General features: G+C 40.2%; 1 protein-coding gene across 14 annotated transcripts in view; it reads right to left on the minus strand.

Moving 5' to 3' along the window:
* Window positions 1-20,036, minus strand: part of nrxn2b (neurexin 2b) — a 794,249-nt gene that overhangs the window by 433,166 nt on the left and 341,047 nt on the right. For 10 of the 14 annotated variants that reach the window (XM_037758115.1, XM_037758109.1, XM_037758113.1 and 7 more), the window contains 2 exons: window positions 13,788-13,811; window positions 3,669-3,830 (listed from right to left, as the gene is read on the minus strand). In XM_037758115.1, the coding sequence (XP_037614043.1) occupies window positions 3,669-3,830; window positions 13,788-13,811 (186 nt within the window). The remainder of the gene's footprint in view (window positions 1-3,668; window positions 3,831-13,787; window positions 13,812-20,036) is intronic. The other 4 variants (XM_037758116.1, XM_037758114.1, XM_037758111.1 and 1 more) reach the window with 1 other exon arrangement.

Consider the following 20,036-nt stretch of genomic DNA (forward strand, 5'->3'; position numbering starts at 1 on the left):
AGTAAATAAATAAGTGAGCATGGGGATGACCATCATATACTTCCATCATACTGCTCTGAGCCCTTACACACTAAAAATGTATTAATTAATGTGTATGCCTGATGTATGACTAGAACAACTTGACACACAGTGCTGAGTAGCATCTCAAATTAATCTTCAGGTTCCCAGCTTTCAGATGATGTACACCACTTCTATGTGACATCTACTGTTGACCTGCTATCTCCCCCTAAAGACCTCATGTACCCCCCTAAAAGAAGACACAAACAGGTCTATGAAAAAGAGGAGTAGAGTGGAAAATGTTAAGAAAAGAAGTTACTCACAGATCCTAATGTATATATAGACCGTTCACATTGGCGGCACACACCTGGTATGATATCTTTGGAAACAGAGTCAACAGTACAGTATAGAAGTCTTAAAACTGTCTACAGCAGGCCCGTAGAAACTGGGAGAGACTGTCTCTTGCTGTCAGCAAATCTGCTTCCCTTGATTTGAGGAAAACAAGATTTTGAGATTCTATACTTGACAACATTTTGAGCCTTGTTTTGCAGTGCTGACCCAAAACCAGGCTGCTAAATGAAAAATGCAGCCCTTGGCAGAAGGTCAAACATGAGTGTCGGCGTCTGATGTTTACAGTAACACTACTTCTCTCTTTGACATATGCCGTTCCCTCTCAAACATATCTTGCTTTTACATCAACACTTTCACTTTCCTTTTCGTACTTTTGTCTGCTGACATTTGCAGATGATGGATGCTACTCCATCATTCCTTAAAACGAGTTATCTTTTTCAACATTACACCTATGAAACGTTTAATTAATTCCTTCACTTCTGGCCAGGGTCTGGAATTTAGATCCGATGTCATTCAATGTCTGATACATTTTACACAAATAATATTATACGCATGTTAAATCCCAGTGTTCAAATTGCATCGTAGCTTCCGGGTGATGATCAGGAAATAAATGATGCTACTTTTATTTTAATATTTGCTTTGATTAAAACAAAATCTTGGCATTAGTAGTTCTAATGATGTATTATAAGCTGCTTAGAGCTAGTGTTAGGAAGTTACATAGGTCATAATTCACTCTCTATTATCTATTTTATATTAACTTTACGTGATTACATTTGAACACATCATGATAAAGTTACAATTCACCTTCGCCCAATACTCATTTTTACTGAATAGATTCTGAACACATCATAATGTCTTCCATTAACGTTGGTAGATCCGTTATTTAACCAAGCAGGACTGTGCTTCCCACTGACTACTTACAGCTAACATTATGTTCTTATGTTTGTTCACAGTGTCACATTATCTGGGAAAAAGAGGTTGCACCACTCAGGTTTAGTAGCGTCATGCTTTCGAGCGCTTTTTTGTCTCTCCGCCGTGGCTCCGGTCCCAAACAAACTGAAACATGATACAGCGTGCGTATGCATCATTGTGCATGCGTAACTGTCGGAAAGCAACAATAAGAGGAGTCAATAGTCACGGAGGCACGAGATGCCAAGGAATCAGACAACGGGAACAGCAGACTCCTCTATTCCCATCCCTCATTTCCTCTGTGCAGCATCTATTCTTGTTGGGAGATCAGCCAGTCCAACCAACAAAGTCTTAAATGCTCTACTCTCCAACCTGCTCTGACTTTCCATTCCCAGCACTTGTCTCACAATACCTCTTCACTTCCACCTTTCTTCGTCACCGTTAGCTCTCGCCATTATCTGGCTTTCCTACCGTTCACACCCCTCCCCCCACCTTCCCTTTGCTCTGTATGTACGTTGACTGTAAATCTGGCCTTGTCTTGATGAGAGAGCATAGTTAAACGCCTTGGGAAGTTTAAGACCCACTGGGGATCCTTCTGATAGCAACCCAAATAATGAAAATGTAATTCTACAGGCATAATTAAGTTAGAGATGGGGCGATTACTGTGCGATCCATTAAAAGCGATAGCAAAAGTAATTACTTATTCAATCAGCGGCGGTTTTATGAGGAAATGCGATGGCACCATGTTGCGTCGCCTCTATACAAGTCATTACATTTACAAGGGCCTAATACGTTAAGCTGTGATTGGTCCTCTTGACAGCTTGTTAAACTGTGAATTAAAGTCCGCTGGAAATAAAAGTCATTTTTTTTGTCAAAGTTGAAGATATAAAATGTTTATAAGGCAACTGTCCTCTACATATTCATACTGTATATGTGGCTGCATGGCTATGGAACTTTCTGTTTGTGACTTTCTTCCGTCCCACTGTGGGTGTGTTTGGTCTGCAGAGTGGTTGGGAGGAGAGGAAACAGACACTTGAAAGAGATTCAGGATATTGTATGTCTGCCACCTCTCACATATGGGAATTACTGTATATCTGCACAGACTGATAATTCAGGTGTCAGAGTCAACACAAATGGGTTTGCGGGGGTGTGCGTGTGAGGATGACGCTACAGCACAGTCGAACACGCTGTGTGTTCTCACTGCAACTTTGTGATGCACTGATTGAACAATTCTGCGCCGATACCGATTGTTAAAATAACAATTTCGCCAAAAGCCAATACCAATGTTTTTGTTTTTGTCTTGTTTTTGCTGTTATTTATTCCCCTTTTGTGCCAGGGAAACAAAGTCATCTTCATTATTAAAACAAATAACTGAGCTCTTTTAAAGTATTTCATTACACTGTCTTTGAATGAGGACAAATTCAATCATACAAATGTATGAAACAACCGTTAATATAACCTCCTTTCACATGAAATCATTTCTTTTTTTTAAATAACTGCTTCAAAAGCCTTTTCAGCTGCTATAGTCTACAATTACTTCAATGAGAAGAATGTTTCAGAACACAGCCCAACAAAAATATTTGTTCTGTGAAACGGAAATGAAATGTAAAAGTGATTAGAAACATAAGAGGTGTTTCATCACACAGTCTTTACTCGGGCGGGCTGCCCATATTTGAATGTATATTTGGTGACCCATTTTAGCATTTTTCTTTTTTTATCCATCCAAGAGAACGACGCCATCTGCAATCGATTAACTAGTGGACTAGTAGCGGCAAAACCTGCTCTACTGGCTCTACCTCGCTGCCTCAGCTGCCCAGGCTGCCCAGTATGGAGGATGTTCCCACCGTAACCTACTGGGCACTGCGTCACCCCTCGTTGGACTGACGGGCTTCTACTGACACATTAACGCACACATGAGGTTCGTTCCCATCCAGACTGCAGTGGTTGTTTTTAAGAAATCTTGTAAGCTATTGTTTTACAGCTTGATTTGTCATTGAACATAACAACGTGTAATACTTTTTCTATCACTTTCACAGCTGGTTACCGCAAATATCCAACACAATATTTAGCCGGTGCAAAATTGACAACAGATAAACATCAGCCACAGCCATCGACGAATGTCATCTTATTTGCCGATAGGGCGATGGCAGTCAACAAGGCCGATACCGATGTTCGGCCAATACATTGGTGTTTTCCTTGATTCTTTTCTTCATTGCTATTTTATTTGGAACAAAACAATCGTACCAATAGTTCTGACACTCACCAACTGATATAAACATACCTGAGAGTGGTTTAAATCATTTTCACAACCTACTAGCATGAGGCAGGGAGGTCCAGTACAAAGAAGAGTGTGTGCATGGTTGCATGTTCCATCAGCTACATACAGTATATATCCACATATTCACACTCACATCTTTAAGGCAGCCCATGAAGTTGTTGCTGACGGGTGATCCGGGCAGGTCCGCCGTGTTGGGGCTCCCTCCGATGTAGAAGAAGTCATCGGACCCCAGCATGGTGTAATCTTCCTGGGTGTAACCAGTGGTGGTCAATATGCCATCCACTGAGATGGTCACCTGGCATAGGCATGGCCCAAAAGAGATAGAGAGAGATAGAGATAGATAGGTAGAGATGCGAGTGGAGAGGAATTAGAAGAATGAGGAGGAAAAACAAGGAAGAAAGTGGATTAAACACCGGTGGTAGGTGGGGTTGTCCCCTAAGTGGTATCGCTTGGTTGGTTGCTTTTGGTGCCACTCAGACTGGGGGCTTTCACTCTTGAGTGCAGTTGCTAAGAGAAAACCAATAGAACAACGTTCACTGTGTAATCACAGACTCCTGATTTAATTGAGTAACGGCAAAAGTGGGCTTTAACTGTATCCTACACTGGATTAAGTACACTTTAAAGACATGTCAAAATCAATATTACACTATTTATATCAATATCAACTGGGCTTTCCCTGCGTTTGGCATAGATGTTCCGCAGCATTCCTTTGCTCCTCACTCAAGGAACTACCAGTTAAAAAATAAATCTCCCTTTCAATATCAAATTGCCTCGAGTCTCGTCTTTTTGTGCAAGGTTACACATTCCGCGCCGCACGTTTGATCGCTATCGGAGCCCAAAGTGCCGGGTGGAATCAAACACACAGCCGCGAGCTGATGGTGCGAGATAGTGGGGATTGAAATGCAAGAAAAAAATATTAAAAAAAAAAAGCTCCTCTAGGCTTTCCTGTGTGAAATTGAGATTTTTTTGTTTTGTTTTTAGCTCAAATAGCATTTTGATGTCTGTAAAATTAAGTCTCCGTACACTTGTATTACTGGAACATGACTAACTTGATCAAGAGGAGTTATAACCTTAATGCGTGGGGACTAATCCTGCACTGAGACCTTACATGAGGTGAAGCAACTGTTTTAAATGTAACACCAGACCTCAAAGAATACCTGAAGAGTGAATAAAATGATTTTTACATTATACTCACTAGAAGCAGTGTACTTGATGAAAATGCTAATAAGTATAATTTGTCTAATTATATTATATCGTGGTTGTATTTGCCATCAGTGTTACAGTTATGCTGCTATACGAAAACATCATGCCAAATAACGCTGTGTGGACTCCTGCAGTTAGTGACCAATTTATGGTCTAATTATCCTAATAGAACTGGCCGGGGTGAAAGTGAAGTACCGATGTCAGTGATGCAACATCTGTTATTCTGCATAAATGTACACAGCTTAAACACAGGACTGCAGGGAGCCGTGTACACAACCATCTGTTTTCCATTACCTTTTGCACGCTCAGAAGTGACGCTAGCACTCATTTCACTCAACGTTATCTTAAACTTTGGCCATTTACAACAAGATTTTACGTCATTTTGCACGTCTGCTTTACTTTCCTTTAATGCAGTTTTGATGGGCATCGTTTTGCACTAACAGCAGGCTGTGAGCAAAGACACATTTTCTTTGTTTTTAAACAATACAAGATAATTGATTTCAATCTGCATAATATAATTCATCCAAAAAGAAAAAAAAACAGACAAAAAAAATCTAATATGAAGCGCTGCAAACATTCTAAAGCAGAAGACAGAACAGAAACCTTAGCAACTGCACTCAACAGATCAGTCGCCCCAGCTAAGCGCCCGTCTTCTCTTTTTCTTGACTTTTGTTTTTTTGTTTTATGCCGTACTTCCCTTCTTAACAGGGCAACTCATTTTTATGTCTGCTGTTACTACTTGGAGATAAAGAGCGATCGCATCGGCCAGATGTGTCTGGCGTGAAGAATCTGCGGTTGACGGCGCTGGTGTGTTGGGGGTCGTCTTTGAAGATCTCGGATGCGGCTTTCAGCGGGGCAACTTCAGTTATCCTATAGTGACGAGAGACACCTTACAGGGGGCTAATGAGGAAGGATGGGGGGGCATTTTAAAACGTGGCTACGGACTTTGGCCAAAGCCATCTACCCATGGCATGAACTCTTGTTGAAATAAGGAGGTGGGATGGAGAGTCAAAGGGTTAATATATAACCTGTAACATGGAATTATGGCCAAGCGAGGCCCTTTGGATTTGGGAGAATATTTAGTGGAGGGTTGGTGACGGTACATCTTCAGGGTTGGATGTGTTCACCGGGGCTATGAGGGACTAACATTGGCTAGCTGCCAGACACCTAGAACGTTCCCAGAAATTCAAGATTAGCAACACATTGGCTCTGTCTTTCATTCTCTTTGCCATCTCCATCATCCCAGCTTCCACCACTTAAATGGCTCACAAGGACCGATACAGGAAATCTTTCCTGCCCAAACAGTGACTCTCTACAACACCTCACCTCGGTCTAACAGAGAACTCTCAGCTTTATAGATCCTGTCTCAGCAACAGTCCTCTCTGTTTTCCTCCTGCAATAATCAGTTTACTACCTCATGTACTTTTTATTTTAAAACAGACAATTGTAACTTGCGCACTTTGATGATGTACATAGTATATATGTTATTCTATGTTCATATTTTATATGACCTATGTTAGTTGTAGTAGCCTGGTTTATGTATAATTTATGCTTATATAACATATTACTTATATTGTATATTCTATAGATATGTATCTTTAGTGTCTATCTGTTCATCCATTCGTCCGTCCATTTGTCCGTTCGCCATCCATCCATCCAACATCTATCTATCCATCTATCTACCCATCCATCCATCCATCCATCCATCCTTCTATCATCTATATATCCATATGTCCATCCATCCATCCATCCATCCATCCATCAATATATCATCTATATATCCATCCATCCTTCTATCATATATCTATCCATTTGCCGATCAATCATCCATCTATCCATGTACCCATCTATCCATCCATCTATCTATCTATCTATCTATCTATCTATCTATCTATCTATCTATCTATCTATCTATCTATCTATCCCTCCATCCATCCATCCATCCATCCATCTATCTATCTATCCATCCATCCATCCATCCATCCGTCATAAAAAAACAATAAAAAACAAAACGACCCCCCCCCCCCCCAGAATAATCATATTACATTCCCTGCTTCATTGTGTGATCCAAGGTTGGACCTGAATAGCAATTAAAAAAAAACAAAAAAAACACTGAGATCCAAAATGACTACATTGTTAGTCACAAAATAAACAAAAGCAAAACAATTATCCCAGTGTTTCCTCTGCGGTTCCTCTGTAATTATTCACCAGAGCTAACTAGTCTTCGCTCCTCCAACCAGACTGCACACTCTTCCTGTTGGGTAACATTACAAGCACTTGCATCACTGGCCAGAGGAGGGAGAGGGTGATGATATCACAGGTTGCTGGTGGAAATACCCCGCTGCTCCCGGCCTGGAGGCCAAACAGTTAGGAGGAAACCAGAATGCATCCCTATCTCAAAAACCTCTGCAAACGGATTATTGTCTAAATGAAGGGGGAGTGAAATATTAAGATTCAACCAGAGATATTTTGGCTGCTCGCTCTCCTTTGTTTTGAATGTTATCATTCAGCGTGGAGAAACACAGCTTGAAAAAAAAATGTAATTGTGTATATTTTACTTGTCACCAAGACGAGGCAGGCACAGCAAAGCATTCATTAACGTGGAATGGTGGCTTACCCTATTATTTACTGCATGAAAACAACTGCGGTTCCTTTATTTGTTGCTGGGAAAATGTCTTCAATAGACCTGATCACATGCAACAATATGGCAGGACAATAATTCTTTGTAATTGTGTGATCACAGTTTCCATCCTGAAACTTGTGACAATCCAACAATGGCTGATAAATACAAAAATATAACAGGCCAATTAACACATATCTCACACCCTGTTTCTGCTCTTTTTTCCGGTGAGAACTTCATTCTACTGGAGGTATTAAAATTCATAAAACTGACAAAAACTAAACTACAAAAACCGGGCCTGGTTCCTCCTTTCATACGTATCTAAAACAACACACCACCACCACTAAAAATAGGACTTTCTAAGTAAGACAACACTCAAAGCCCACTTGCTTCCACTATCGGATCCCTTGGTTTTTACCCAGCCGCTCTTCAAATAGTTCTTTAGCCCAGTACACACAGAAACCAAACAGAGCTGGCTGATCTGTGCTGAACTATGTGCCCCAGATATCATAGAAAACACAGACTGGAGCTGTTTACAGATGAATGTACTGTGGAAGGATTGACTCAGCTCTGAATCCAGATCACGGGGAGATTCTATTTTACCCATCCACATGCCGACATGGTCCCGTGGTGGGGGAATGGTTTCTGTTAGGATTTCAATCTCCCCTCTATTCAATCAATCTTTCTCCGTTGTGCTTGTTCCTCATGAACCACCAACTACCTCCAGAAGACAAACTTTTTGTAATGTAGTGTATGGTGAACCAGAACGGTTCTCCTTGTGCGGTCCCTGCTGTGTGATCAGCTGAGCGTGTTACTGGCTCAATGACCGTATCTGGCTCCATGACTGCAGGCTGCTGGTAGCTAAACGCTCCGATAAGTAGACCCGCCCCTCTCATCAAGTAAACAAATGTCCACATGATTCCAACTGGGATTACACTGACCACACTTCTATTGCACAGACAAAGTCAAGAACACTATACTTGAATATAGCACTAACCAGATCCTGTATACACTACAAGCATGTTTATTCTAGTGAGCATTGTATTACACATGATTAAGGCCTTTACACATCGGGGATATTTTATCTGTGCAATTAATTTGCATGACAGTTTTTTTTTTCTGGAACAAGGTCGAGTTTTCTCAAAGCGAATAAATGCATCAACCAATCAAGTTGTGCAGAACAAACATATTCAAAATATACAATGTGCAGCGATTCACAACCTATTTTCCATGAAAGCCCCCCCTACTTGTATTTAAGAAAAGCCCCATATTTTCTGATGTCATCACCCTTAAAAAAATTACAAATTCTCAAACAAAATCTTCAATTTGAATAAGGTGATTCAGTGTATTAAATGAGTCTGTTTTTTTATTATTAAATCAACTTTCTTTAATGAATATAACTCAATTTCATCAACATAAAGTGATGACGTCTTGACAGATTTGCCATGCAAATGCAGATAAATAATAATAATAATTACTATTATTTTTTTTAATGTAACAACTCAATTAATTTACTATACTGTAATAGTGTTAAAGCCAAAATAAATGTTGTATTATTATTGTTATTGTGGTTGAATAAATATAATTTATGGTACAAGTGGGAGAGCAAATAGTTTTTTGACCACAGTGAAAATGTAGTTTGTGAAATGCTAAACGCCAACAAATATGGATTGAAGCAGAATATTTTGTTCTATAAAAACATGTTGTGAATTTTGGAAATGATTACATCTATCTTTTTTTCAATTAATTTTGAATTTTGGACTTATTGGAAATGTTTGGATCACACAAATCGGAAACAATCCTATGCAGCCACCACTGTAATCTAATTTTACACGTATAATACTAATAATATTATACTAATAATATCACTGTAGCCTGATCTTTATCTGCAACTGTGCACAAATACTGTGTTTGAATAGAATGTGGACTATTAAGTAGCAAAAAAACATATATTTAATTAGTTTTAACAGACTTTTGAGCAAATCTAGTTATGACCTCAGAGCAGACAAATCCTGGTGCACCCCTTTAGACCCCAGGGTTGGGCACCACTGCTCTAGTGTACAACACAACAACACGGAAGCTCCGTAGTCCGAACCAAGATGTCCAACTTTATTACTCTTTTCAACCTTGACAAACGCAGCGCACACCAGATCCACTCCTTCCATTCTTCCCTTTCACAATTATATGTCAAGGCCTTTACCTACATACTATCCTTGCTCCTCCTCTAGTCTATATTCATTTTCAGCAGCTACTACTTCCATAGAGAAGTGCATCAGAATGAGCCTAGATGGTATTGAGGGGTTGAGGAGAAGAATCAAAGCAAGTCTCGGAGCTTATGTTATAGCTTATGTCGCCAATATGAAAGGAACAAAGAGGTATTACTTTGTTGTATTCGAAGCCATATCATGTCAGACCTTCAACACTTACAATGAAAAATAGCTTTTTGTGACTCACTCTCACTGTGCACATCCAGTCTTTACCTCCAGTAGTAGTTTCTTTGTCAGTAATGTCTATCTTATGCAGCAGAGTGAAGTCTGACCGTGTACGGATGCCTGTCAGCACCTACGTGTATTTAACTTCATAATCCGTGCAGAGAGGAGGCAGTGAGCTTACCTTGGAAATGCATCACTTACCCTTCCTGGCACTACATTTGATCTTGTGCAGGGAGAAACAATGTGTTATATTGTGTAGTTAATATACATCATTATATGAAGGCTCACATAACGTATCATAATAGATCACAGCCATTGACTTAGGTCAAAGCCAGAGCCGCAGGAAGGGAGGATGTTCAAGAGAGAAAGGGGAAGGAGGCGATTCCCATCCAGCGGTGGACCTCAGTAGGTGTCTGGCAGCTTGTCAACGCGCATTAGCCGGGCGTAATTTATTATTCCAACACTAAATATGGGATATGTAGTTTTAAACTAAGCCACATATCTAGGTTAGTAAGTGAGGGAGGGTTGGGAGGCTTGGGGCGAGTGCTGTCTTGGCAACAGTTGTCAAGGAGATGGGGGATAGAAATGGGGGTAGTTTTTTTTTAGTTGTGTGCCGATAAAGTGTTAAAAAGGGTTGGAGGGTGAACAAAATCGGTTAGTACTTTTGTAAGTAAGGGAAAGTCAGACACAAAAATGGTTGTTAGTACAGTTACAACAAAGGTTTGATTCAAACAGTAGATTAGTAACACTGTTTTAGTAAATTTAGTGGTAGGTTAGGTGAGGATTCTTTAAAAGTCCTCTGAAATTTGATTGCTCAAACCAGGTCCAAATGTGGACTGAATGTGTTATTTCATGTGCAAGGGGTTTGTTTTGGTTAAGAGGAAACAAAATGAATCCATCCAAGCTAAATGGGGTTACACACAAGCCATGCACTTAAATGGAAAAGATGGCGGGAAGAATGAGGGTAAGGTGGAGAGGGAGGGGAATGCCATTAGACACAACACAAACAGACCAACTATTAAAGAAAAGGAAACAACAAATAGCTGGCAAGATGCAGAAAATGGGGAAGTAGTTGGGGGGGGAGTAAATGTAATTGCAGGGCACCACGACACCAGACAAATGGAGGATTTCGATGTTAAGGTTTGGACAAGAATGCAACAGGGAAAAAAACCTAGACACGTGTACAACAGACGGACACGTGCTGGGCTAGAGCAGCATTTACACCCTGCGAGTATGCTGATGTGGAGACGTTCTAGCCAATAGGAACATGCAAACAGGGTGCGGGGGATACAACCACTGGGTCAGTTTGGAGGTGGGACGGGATGGGACCAATGTCGCCAATCACAGATGAAATCAACGGGAATGAGAGGGTCTTTTTAAAGAATAGGGAAAATTGAGAGGAGAGAGAGGACGCCCCTGTCTCGGTGAATAGAAGCAATTAGTATTCCAATGGCGGGACATTATCACTATCCATGTCCCCCGCGCTATTGGACAGACGTGATTGCGGTTCTCATTATGCCTCCGCTAGAACTTCACCACAGGATTTTCTGATGTGAGCTCCAAATTGCTCCATCGCTTTTGTCAAATTTGAGACTGAGTGAGTCACTAAGATAGAGCGGCTTTTCCGCAGACAACTCATGTGTTATGATGGATCGGGGAAGATTTATTCCGTGGGGCATCAATCCTCTATTCACCCAGAAAATGAAAATCTCTCTCCCCCCTCTTTACTTTTTCCCTTTTTTTTTTGTTCCAGCAAGATTAGGTGTGAGGTCATTATTCATTTTAGTAAGTTAATTTTGAAGTTAAACTCATAGAAAGTAAACAAAAATAAAGTAAAAATCAAATAAATAAAACAGCAAGAGGGTGTGGCTAACATGTTTCATGGCCGTATTGATTATATTAGGACAATTGATATATGTATGTATATATGTTAGCCATGATATATACATATACATATATACTCAATGCAATCTGTTTAAAAAAATAAATACAAAATAAATATTGGGAAGGGGGGTTTCAAGTCTCTTCATGCAAGGGGTGAGGCCAGAAAAAGTATAAGAAATATAAGTTAGTGTTAGTGTTAATGAGGGGTCGATCGCACACAGTTCAGATTCTCCCAGGCAGTTCCCTTTATGGTCTGCATTTATTGATTAAATGGTCCAGTGAAAGCAAGTAAGATTAATCAGCTACTAAAACAAGATCCCACTAAGGACTGAGTCAGAGAGTCTACGTTTTTTAAACATAAATATCTGTAATAGGGCTGTCAAAGTTATTGTGATAAAGCGTTAACGCAAATTGGTTTTAACGCCACTAATTTATTAAACGCATTAACACGACTTGCAGTTTGTGGGTTGTAGTGGGCTCAGTTTGAAGTGAAGATACAGGTCACATATGAAACTAGAAGACCTAATGAATCCATTGGTACCAACTATGCCATACTAGCTTGTAGTGAAGGAGGTTAAATAACGATTCAAAGTTACGCTAATTTTTTGGCGAGGAAAAACTGGCATGGCCATTTTCAAAGGGGTCCCTTGACCACTGACCTCCAGATGTGTGAATGAAAATGGGTTCTATGGGTACCCACGAGTCTCGCCTTTACAGACATGCCCACTTTATGATAATCACATGCAGTTTGGGGCAAGTCATAGTCAAGTCAGTACACTGACAGCTGTTGTTGTCTGTTGGGCTGCAGTTTGCCATGTTATGATTTGAGTATATATTTATACTAAATGCAGTACCTGTGAGGGTTTCTGGACAATATCTGTCATTGTTTTGTGTTGTTAATTGATTTGCAATAATACATATATACATGCATTTGCATACAAGAGCACATTAGCCCACTCCCATGTTGATAAGAGTATTAAATACTTGACAAATCTCACTTTAAGGTGCATTTTAAACAAAATAAAAAAGTGTTATTCATTTGCGATTAACTATGGACAATCACCCAATTAATCGCTATCAGATATTTTGACAGCCCTAATCTGCAAGTTATTTTTGCAAACCACCACCCCTCCAGTTTGCAGCTTAATAAAAGTGCAATTTCATTTTCAATCATGAGCTTTCATCAGTTCTGTTGGTTCGAGTTTCCGCACCTGAGATCAGAGGATTAATGCCACATTAAAACACTTTATTAAGTGCGTACATGTGCGTGTGAGAGCGGGAGTGTGTTCAGGTGCTGGTCTGGGATCAGCCTCATCCTGATCATAAATCAGCCCAAGGCCACTAATGGGATCCTAACCCTCATTTGAGGCCTACTTTACAATGAGGGCTTTGGCCGTTAAATCAAGAGTTGTAAATACTCTTCATGACTCCATAAACCACAGGATGGCGAGCCGAGATAGCAGGTCACTCTATAACAGGTCCAACAGCGAGGTAGTCCCATCAGTGCACTTCCTCTCATGTTGTTAAAATGTTGGGGGAATTAATGAACTGATTTTTGTTTTTACTTCCTCTCACTGGAGTTGCTCTAGTAGGCTATTTGTGTGCTTGAGAAATCTGCTGTGTACGCTCACTTCATAGGGTTCTTCTAAGAAAATAAACCAGGAGGAAACAGGGATTAACAAAAAAACTAAAGGTAACTTTTCTAATACTCAATTATTAAGAAAATATCTTGCATTATGATTCTTTATTTCTTCATACGGATAGTGTTTGAAGTAAAAAAAATAAAAAAATAACAAATAAAAAGGGGCAGAAAATAAACAGAAAAAAAAAATCAAATCTTAAAATTTATCTTTTTGGGCAGACCTCTTTGGATGAACACGTTAATTCTTTTCAGGAAGGAGGGAACTGGATGGTAATAAAAAGCAATAACATATATATAGAGAGAGGGCTAAAAGAAAAACAGAGAGGTGGAGTTTTTCGGCTACCTTGGAATTGATGGCGGATTGTACTTTCAGTAAAGCAAACAGAATAGAAAGAGGTAACGGAAAACCCAGGGCAAACCAAAGTATAAGACAATTAGAATGATATCTACCATATAATGCAGTTTGTTTACCATAGCGTGTCCAATGCCTGCGTGCTTCAGGAGAAAACAGGGGGAGGAGAAAGAAAAAAAAATAATGACAAACCTTAAACTCAAGAAAACACACCTCAACCCCAAAAAAGTGGCAAAGAAAAAATTCTCCTTCTCCTTTCAAAAAACAAAATCTAATATTAAAATATAATTTAAAAAGAAAATGTATTTTTTTTTCTCCTATTGCTTACGTAGTAAAAACATCCAAATAAAGAAATAAAGAAAGCAATTGTAGAGTTATTTTTTTTCTAAAAGGGTCATCTACAAAATAAAAGAAAAAGGAATAAAAGGATACATTTGTTAGTATGTAAGTCGCAAGTTAAGTAGAGAAAACAACAGATGGTTCACATTCCGTGAATGACACAGTGTTAGTCGTTGGAAATCATAAAAGGTAAAGGGAAAAGAAAAATTCACCAATGAAAAGAATCAAATTGGAAGAATTCTGAAGCTTGTTGTTAGTAAAAGAGACAAGAGTTAGCAAATCAACTTCCACAGAGGAGGTTTGGGTCGATTTGATGGGGGGTGTTTGTTAGGAGCGGGGGAAAGCGGGGGTGAGGGAAAAGTACATCAGTATTCACTCTAATGTGGTCAGCGGGCTTGGCCGGCGGTGGGGTCGGAAATGGCGTCCTTTAGTACTGGGCGAGGCCAATCATGTCTTGGTGACTTGGAAAGGTGCAAATCTCTAAATCAAAATGTCCCCAAGTAGTCATTAAGGGGCTAATGTAGTATATGCAGGAAACAAAAACAACAAAAAGAAATCATTGCATTGTATAAAAATGGACAATTGTGGTAAAAACTAGCGCATATCCGGTGAAGTGAAATCATCGGGGGCATTTAGGGGAAACAGAATTGATTGTATATATTATTGAGCATGAGAGAAAAAGCATAGAGAAGGGCAGAGAGAAAGATTTCATTGGGTGTACTGGTATCTGCAGCATCCTGAAAGAGAGAGAAATGGTCATTTAGTCATTTATTTCCACAATAAAGAGCAATGCTAGCGATACCTTAGGAGAGAAAAGCATGCAAACTACAACATGAAATGGAAATAAACCATGTGATATATCGTATGCATGTGCTGAACATGAGCATTATGTCTTTGAAACATCATGTTAATAGTAGTATTATTAGTAGTATCATCCATCCATCCATCCATCCATCCATTATCTGTAACCGCTTATCCTATTCAGTTCGCGGGGGGGCTGGAGTCAATCCCAGCTGACATTGGGCGAAGGCGGGGTACAACCTGGACACATAGAGACAGATTCACGCTCACATTCACTCCTACAGGCAATTTAGAGTCAACAATTAACCTAACGTGCATGTTTTTGGACTGTGGGAGGAAACCTGAGCACCCGGAGAAAACCCACGCTAACACGGGGAGAACATAGTGGTATTACTACCAGTTAAGGTTAATAGCTTAGCAGCCTGTTAATTGCGTTGGAATTGTCAGATTGTGATTGTTTTTGTGGTCATTTAATAAGCTCTTAACGAGGAAGTAATGCACTAAGAATCACAGCTGAGCAGACAACGGTGATTCAGTTTAGTATTTATGTCTATACTGACATTTATGTTATAAATGTGCTTCTAGAGACTGTCAAAACTCCATCAGACTCCCCGTCTTCCCAGCGTCTGACAGTAGCTTCTCATGGCTGCTTAGCTCTGACTATCAGCTGTTACGTTGCTGTCCATGCTACGGAGTGGTGGTGGTGGTGGTGGTGGTAAGTATCGGCAGTGAGAGGGTAAAAGATCCATCACTGAGATCTGCCCTGAGTTTCCCCCTCAGGACGGAGTGGACATCTAGAGGACATCTTATATCTTGATCTGGAAGTTGAAATTGTCAGCTGCTGTGGGTGACCGTATCTGACACCAGGATGTGTGCAAAAAGAGTGAACCTATGGGGTCCCGCTTACTGGGTATGGGGCACTAATTGAAACCCCAATTTGTGACATCTGTAACAATGCATTATGTAATAACGCTGCATTATGTGATAATCTGACACCTTTTGTAATAACTTATTACATATTGAAGTGGTTATTCTAAACTGTGGGAGTTGCATATATGCATTACGTAATAACCAACCAAAATGAATGTCTTCATTCATAAAAATCATTATAACATTATAACAATACTGCCTATTTTATGCATTCCAGCGTGAATCATGTTGATTTAAAATTCATTCATTTGATAATTTGTAAACATGTTTGTAATGTATAGTGGTCCTACTCCATGTATTGATTTATAAGCATTGACTTATATTCAACTCTAGCAGCTGCATGTTGAATAAGCTGAAGCTTGTCGATGCTCTTTTTGGGGAGGCCTGTCAAAAGACCGTTGCAGTAGTCAACCTTGCTAGAAATAAAAGAGTGAATTAGTTTTTGACATGAAGTCCTTGAGTTTGGATGATGAAAAGACGATCGTGTTACTGCTTTTATGTGGCTATTTAGACCAAGATCAAGGGGGGGGGGGGGGGGGGGGGGGGGGGGCACCGCAGGTCCTAATCATGATTTACATTTGTATTAATTTAGATTAATTGTTAAAAAACTATGACCTGTCTTGTACAGATGAAGACATCCACTTTGGTCGGTGCATAAGGCATTTATTATTACATTTTCATTTTAAAAAAAAAGTTAATAATAACACTGCAATAAGTAACAATTTATTATGAAACGCGGCGAAATGTATTACATATTGCATTCCAGCCGTTTATTACAAAATGCAGCATATTATTACAAAATGTGGGTGGACTCGAAATTTATTATATTTTGTCTATTTATTACTAGGGGTGGGAAAAAGCAGATTCACCAAAGCGGAGGTGGAAAGAATTTACCGCTTTTATTGTTGTAGTCAGAGTAACATGACATTATATCCGTTCCGTATCTGTCAAAAAAAAGAAAAAAACGAAGCGAGCCGAAACTATTAAGCATTTTTACACATTACATTACATACATATAAACATTTTTACTGTATCGATTTAGACATTTTCCAAAGTAAAAGTGTATGATTCAACTTTTTCCCATGGTCTAGTGTAAAAAATGTAACAAAAATCGCAATAAATTGTAATATCGAATCGCAATACGTATCAAATCGGCACCCAAGTATCGTGATAGTATTGAATCTTGAGATATGTGCATCGTCCCAGCCCTATTTCTTACATAATGCAGCATCATTATTGTATATAATGTGTTGCTACATAAAGTTATAATCTTACCTAGTGCTGTTTAAATACAACAATCCACAACAAAGCTCAGATTGAAACTGCCACCACAATGTTTCCTGTGCAAGTGTGTCCATAAGTGTGTCCCTCCAGTATGTACAGTAGGTACAGTACTGTGTGTGGGATGATTACTATGTGTTGGTGCCAATCTGTGTGGGAGCTGAGTCTAAGTGCCATAAACAAAGTCCTCCTCGCAGGGCTAACTGGCTGATTTGAGGCTTGCACGCCTACTCTGATCCAGGGTCACGGTAAAGTGCCTTCACCGGTCACCCGTGTCGTCTAATGACTCCTCTTAATCCATTAATTAGGTGAAGAAGACTCAAAGGTGGATGTGAATCGGTATATCAACACCACACTGTCTCTGAGTTTACAGCTGGCACATCAAACAGCACATATGATAGATAGGAAGCTCCAACATCTGGGGAGCTGATTTATTAAATTAAACAAACTTAGAAAAAGGTGATTGTGGGCTTTTCTACAAGGAAATGAGATTATTAAGTGCAGCATTTTGAATTCTGTACGTTTCAGATCCCTCACAGACGTTTGATGTCTGGATTTTGAACTTATCACTCTGTCGGTTCTTTGACAGAACGGCTCTGGGATGGTCGTCATCCTTCAAATATTGCTGATGATCTTTGAAACGACACGATAAAGTGATGTCAGCATGTGAGAAGATGGGTGGCGGAAATGAAAAGGGAAGAGATTACATTTGGAGTTCTGTATGTAATGCAAGGCGTCTGCATAATCTGGTATAATGAGTTAACGTGTGTCAGTCTGTTCTGTGAGTAAACTGTATGTGCACCTAAGACGGTTGATTTTGATTCTCCTGAGCCGATATCTGTAAAAAGGTTAGAGAGAAACTTTGGTATTTTCCAACCTGAACCTTTTATTCCCATGTTTTTGTGTCTAAGTGACTAATGGGGACAACACTTTTATAAATTGGTCTGAGCGAGAGTGCTGCAGCCGCTAAACGGGCTGCGATGTAATCCTCCGGTGTAATTCTGCTACAGCAATGTACGTCCACTGAAAGTGTTTGTTTTCGCCGCCGACAGGTTCAGATGGTTATTATAAATGTCTGACAACATCTTGGAAAGGACCCTACGGAGAAATAAAACAGGTTTTTCTTTACCTCTCACTTGATCTGGTCTGTTTTGTTGTCTGTAGGCCGAGTCCGTATATTTCGTCCAGAATGTCAGACATTTAAAAATAAATACGACCTTTCATCGCGTCAATCACGTTAACACACCGACTGTCTTTAAAGTTTTCCGAACAGGTTTGATTTCGATTTTTTCGCATCCCTTAAAAGGACTGTTTGTAACTTTTTAAGCGTATAAATGTACTGGGTCGGGACACATGCGCGTTCGCGTGTGGCCGCTGTCTCGTCTCCTCTGCCTGCTTACCTTCACTCAGACAGCTCGCGCATTCTTGTGTACTCGCTCCACCTCTAGACGTGAACGCGCGCTCACTCCACACTGCAGAAGAGTTAGTTTAGCTCTGAGAATATCTAGTGAATGTACAGTGGACGTTTGTGCAGAAATAAATGCTGCAGCTCCTCCAGACCAACAGAGGTTTTCAATGTCTTGTGAAGTGACGGCGCTCTGCAACGAGTTACGTTGTTGTCTCGTTACCGACCGGGTGCCGGTGTCTCCCTGCGGCTGCCGGCTGCGGTCGGGAGGCGATAACGTAACTCGATGAGGAGCCCCGCTGCCTCAGCCTGCGCTGAGGCAGGAAAAGCCAACACGAGTATCAGCATTGATTCATGGAGAGACCTTCGTCTGGTCAGCTAACATTACTGCCAAGCAGCTGAAATATAGAGTGATATTGTGCTTTTAGCTGACGTGTGTCGCCTCACTGTTTTGAGCGATGCTCGTTCATGTCTATGTAGAGCGAGCACAAGCACGAACCCGACGCTGACTTTCGTTGATTTCAACGCCACAGGTGTCGCTGTTAACAAGCATTTCAGAAAGTTACAAATAGTCCCTTTAAAAAAGCAAAAAGAGGGTTGTTTGACCACTCAGAGCCACCGTCCGTGTAAACGTCCTTATCCAAAATGGCATGATGAACATTCACTTTGTCTCCCAGCACAAAGCACTTCATGATAAAGAAATAAAACAATATAGAGATGAAGAATTAAAAGATAGATTGTGGCAGGTGATCGCATAATTTCATTCATTCATTAGCCCCGTTTTGGACTAGTGCTATCCATGGCACCTACATAATTAATTCAGTTTTGTCTCGTAATGTGAATTTTCACAACAAATTACATATTAAAACAAATCTGACTCAAGGTGTAAGGATGACAGATTAAAAAAAAAAATGCATAGTAAAAATACGGACTTGATGTGCAAAGACCACAAGACGAAGAAAGTAGCTAAAACAACGAACCGGCAGACTAGAAAGAAGTGTCGCAAACTGAGCCACTGAAAGTGATGTGAAGATCTAGAGGCATTACACAAAAGTCAGCCGTTTTACAGCTTGAGAACTGTAAATACTGCTGAACTGGCGCTCCGTTGTCGAGATCAATCGTGCAGAAAATTAAAGTTTTGTTCTATTTTTGTTATCAAACGGTACACAGAGTGGTCTGGTAACTGGAGGAAATACAGCGGGGCTGACAACAACTCAGAGTACCAACAGATAGATCTGGCCAGGGATTTATTTTAGAGATAAACAACTCTAGTACATAAAGGAGAGGAGGAATGGGAGAGTAGTCTCAAAAGTAGACCAACTACTAGTTTCACTGTCTTACGGTAAATTTCATTTCCATTCCTTTTTTTCCAAACTTCGCCTGAAGCCCAGCTTGCCTGGAGCCCCTGCTGTGACAGCACATCCCCCTCTCTGTAATTGACCCATGTGGGAGAACCGAGGCTGCGAATGCCGATGTGTGCTGATGGAGGATACAGCTCCCAGTCATGTAAACAACCACAGGCCCGGGCAAACAACTTTATGTTGCATCTGTCTCGCAGGGCCCTCTGGGCTACAAAATCGTCATGTATTAAATACAGAGGGACGAGGTGGGA

Source organism: Sebastes umbrosus, chromosome 22 (genome assembly GCF_015220745.1).
Source record: "Sebastes umbrosus isolate fSebUmb1 chromosome 22, fSebUmb1.pri, whole genome shotgun sequence".
In the NCBI taxonomy this organism is placed as follows: Eukaryota; Metazoa; Chordata; class Actinopteri; order Perciformes; family Sebastidae; genus Sebastes; species Sebastes umbrosus.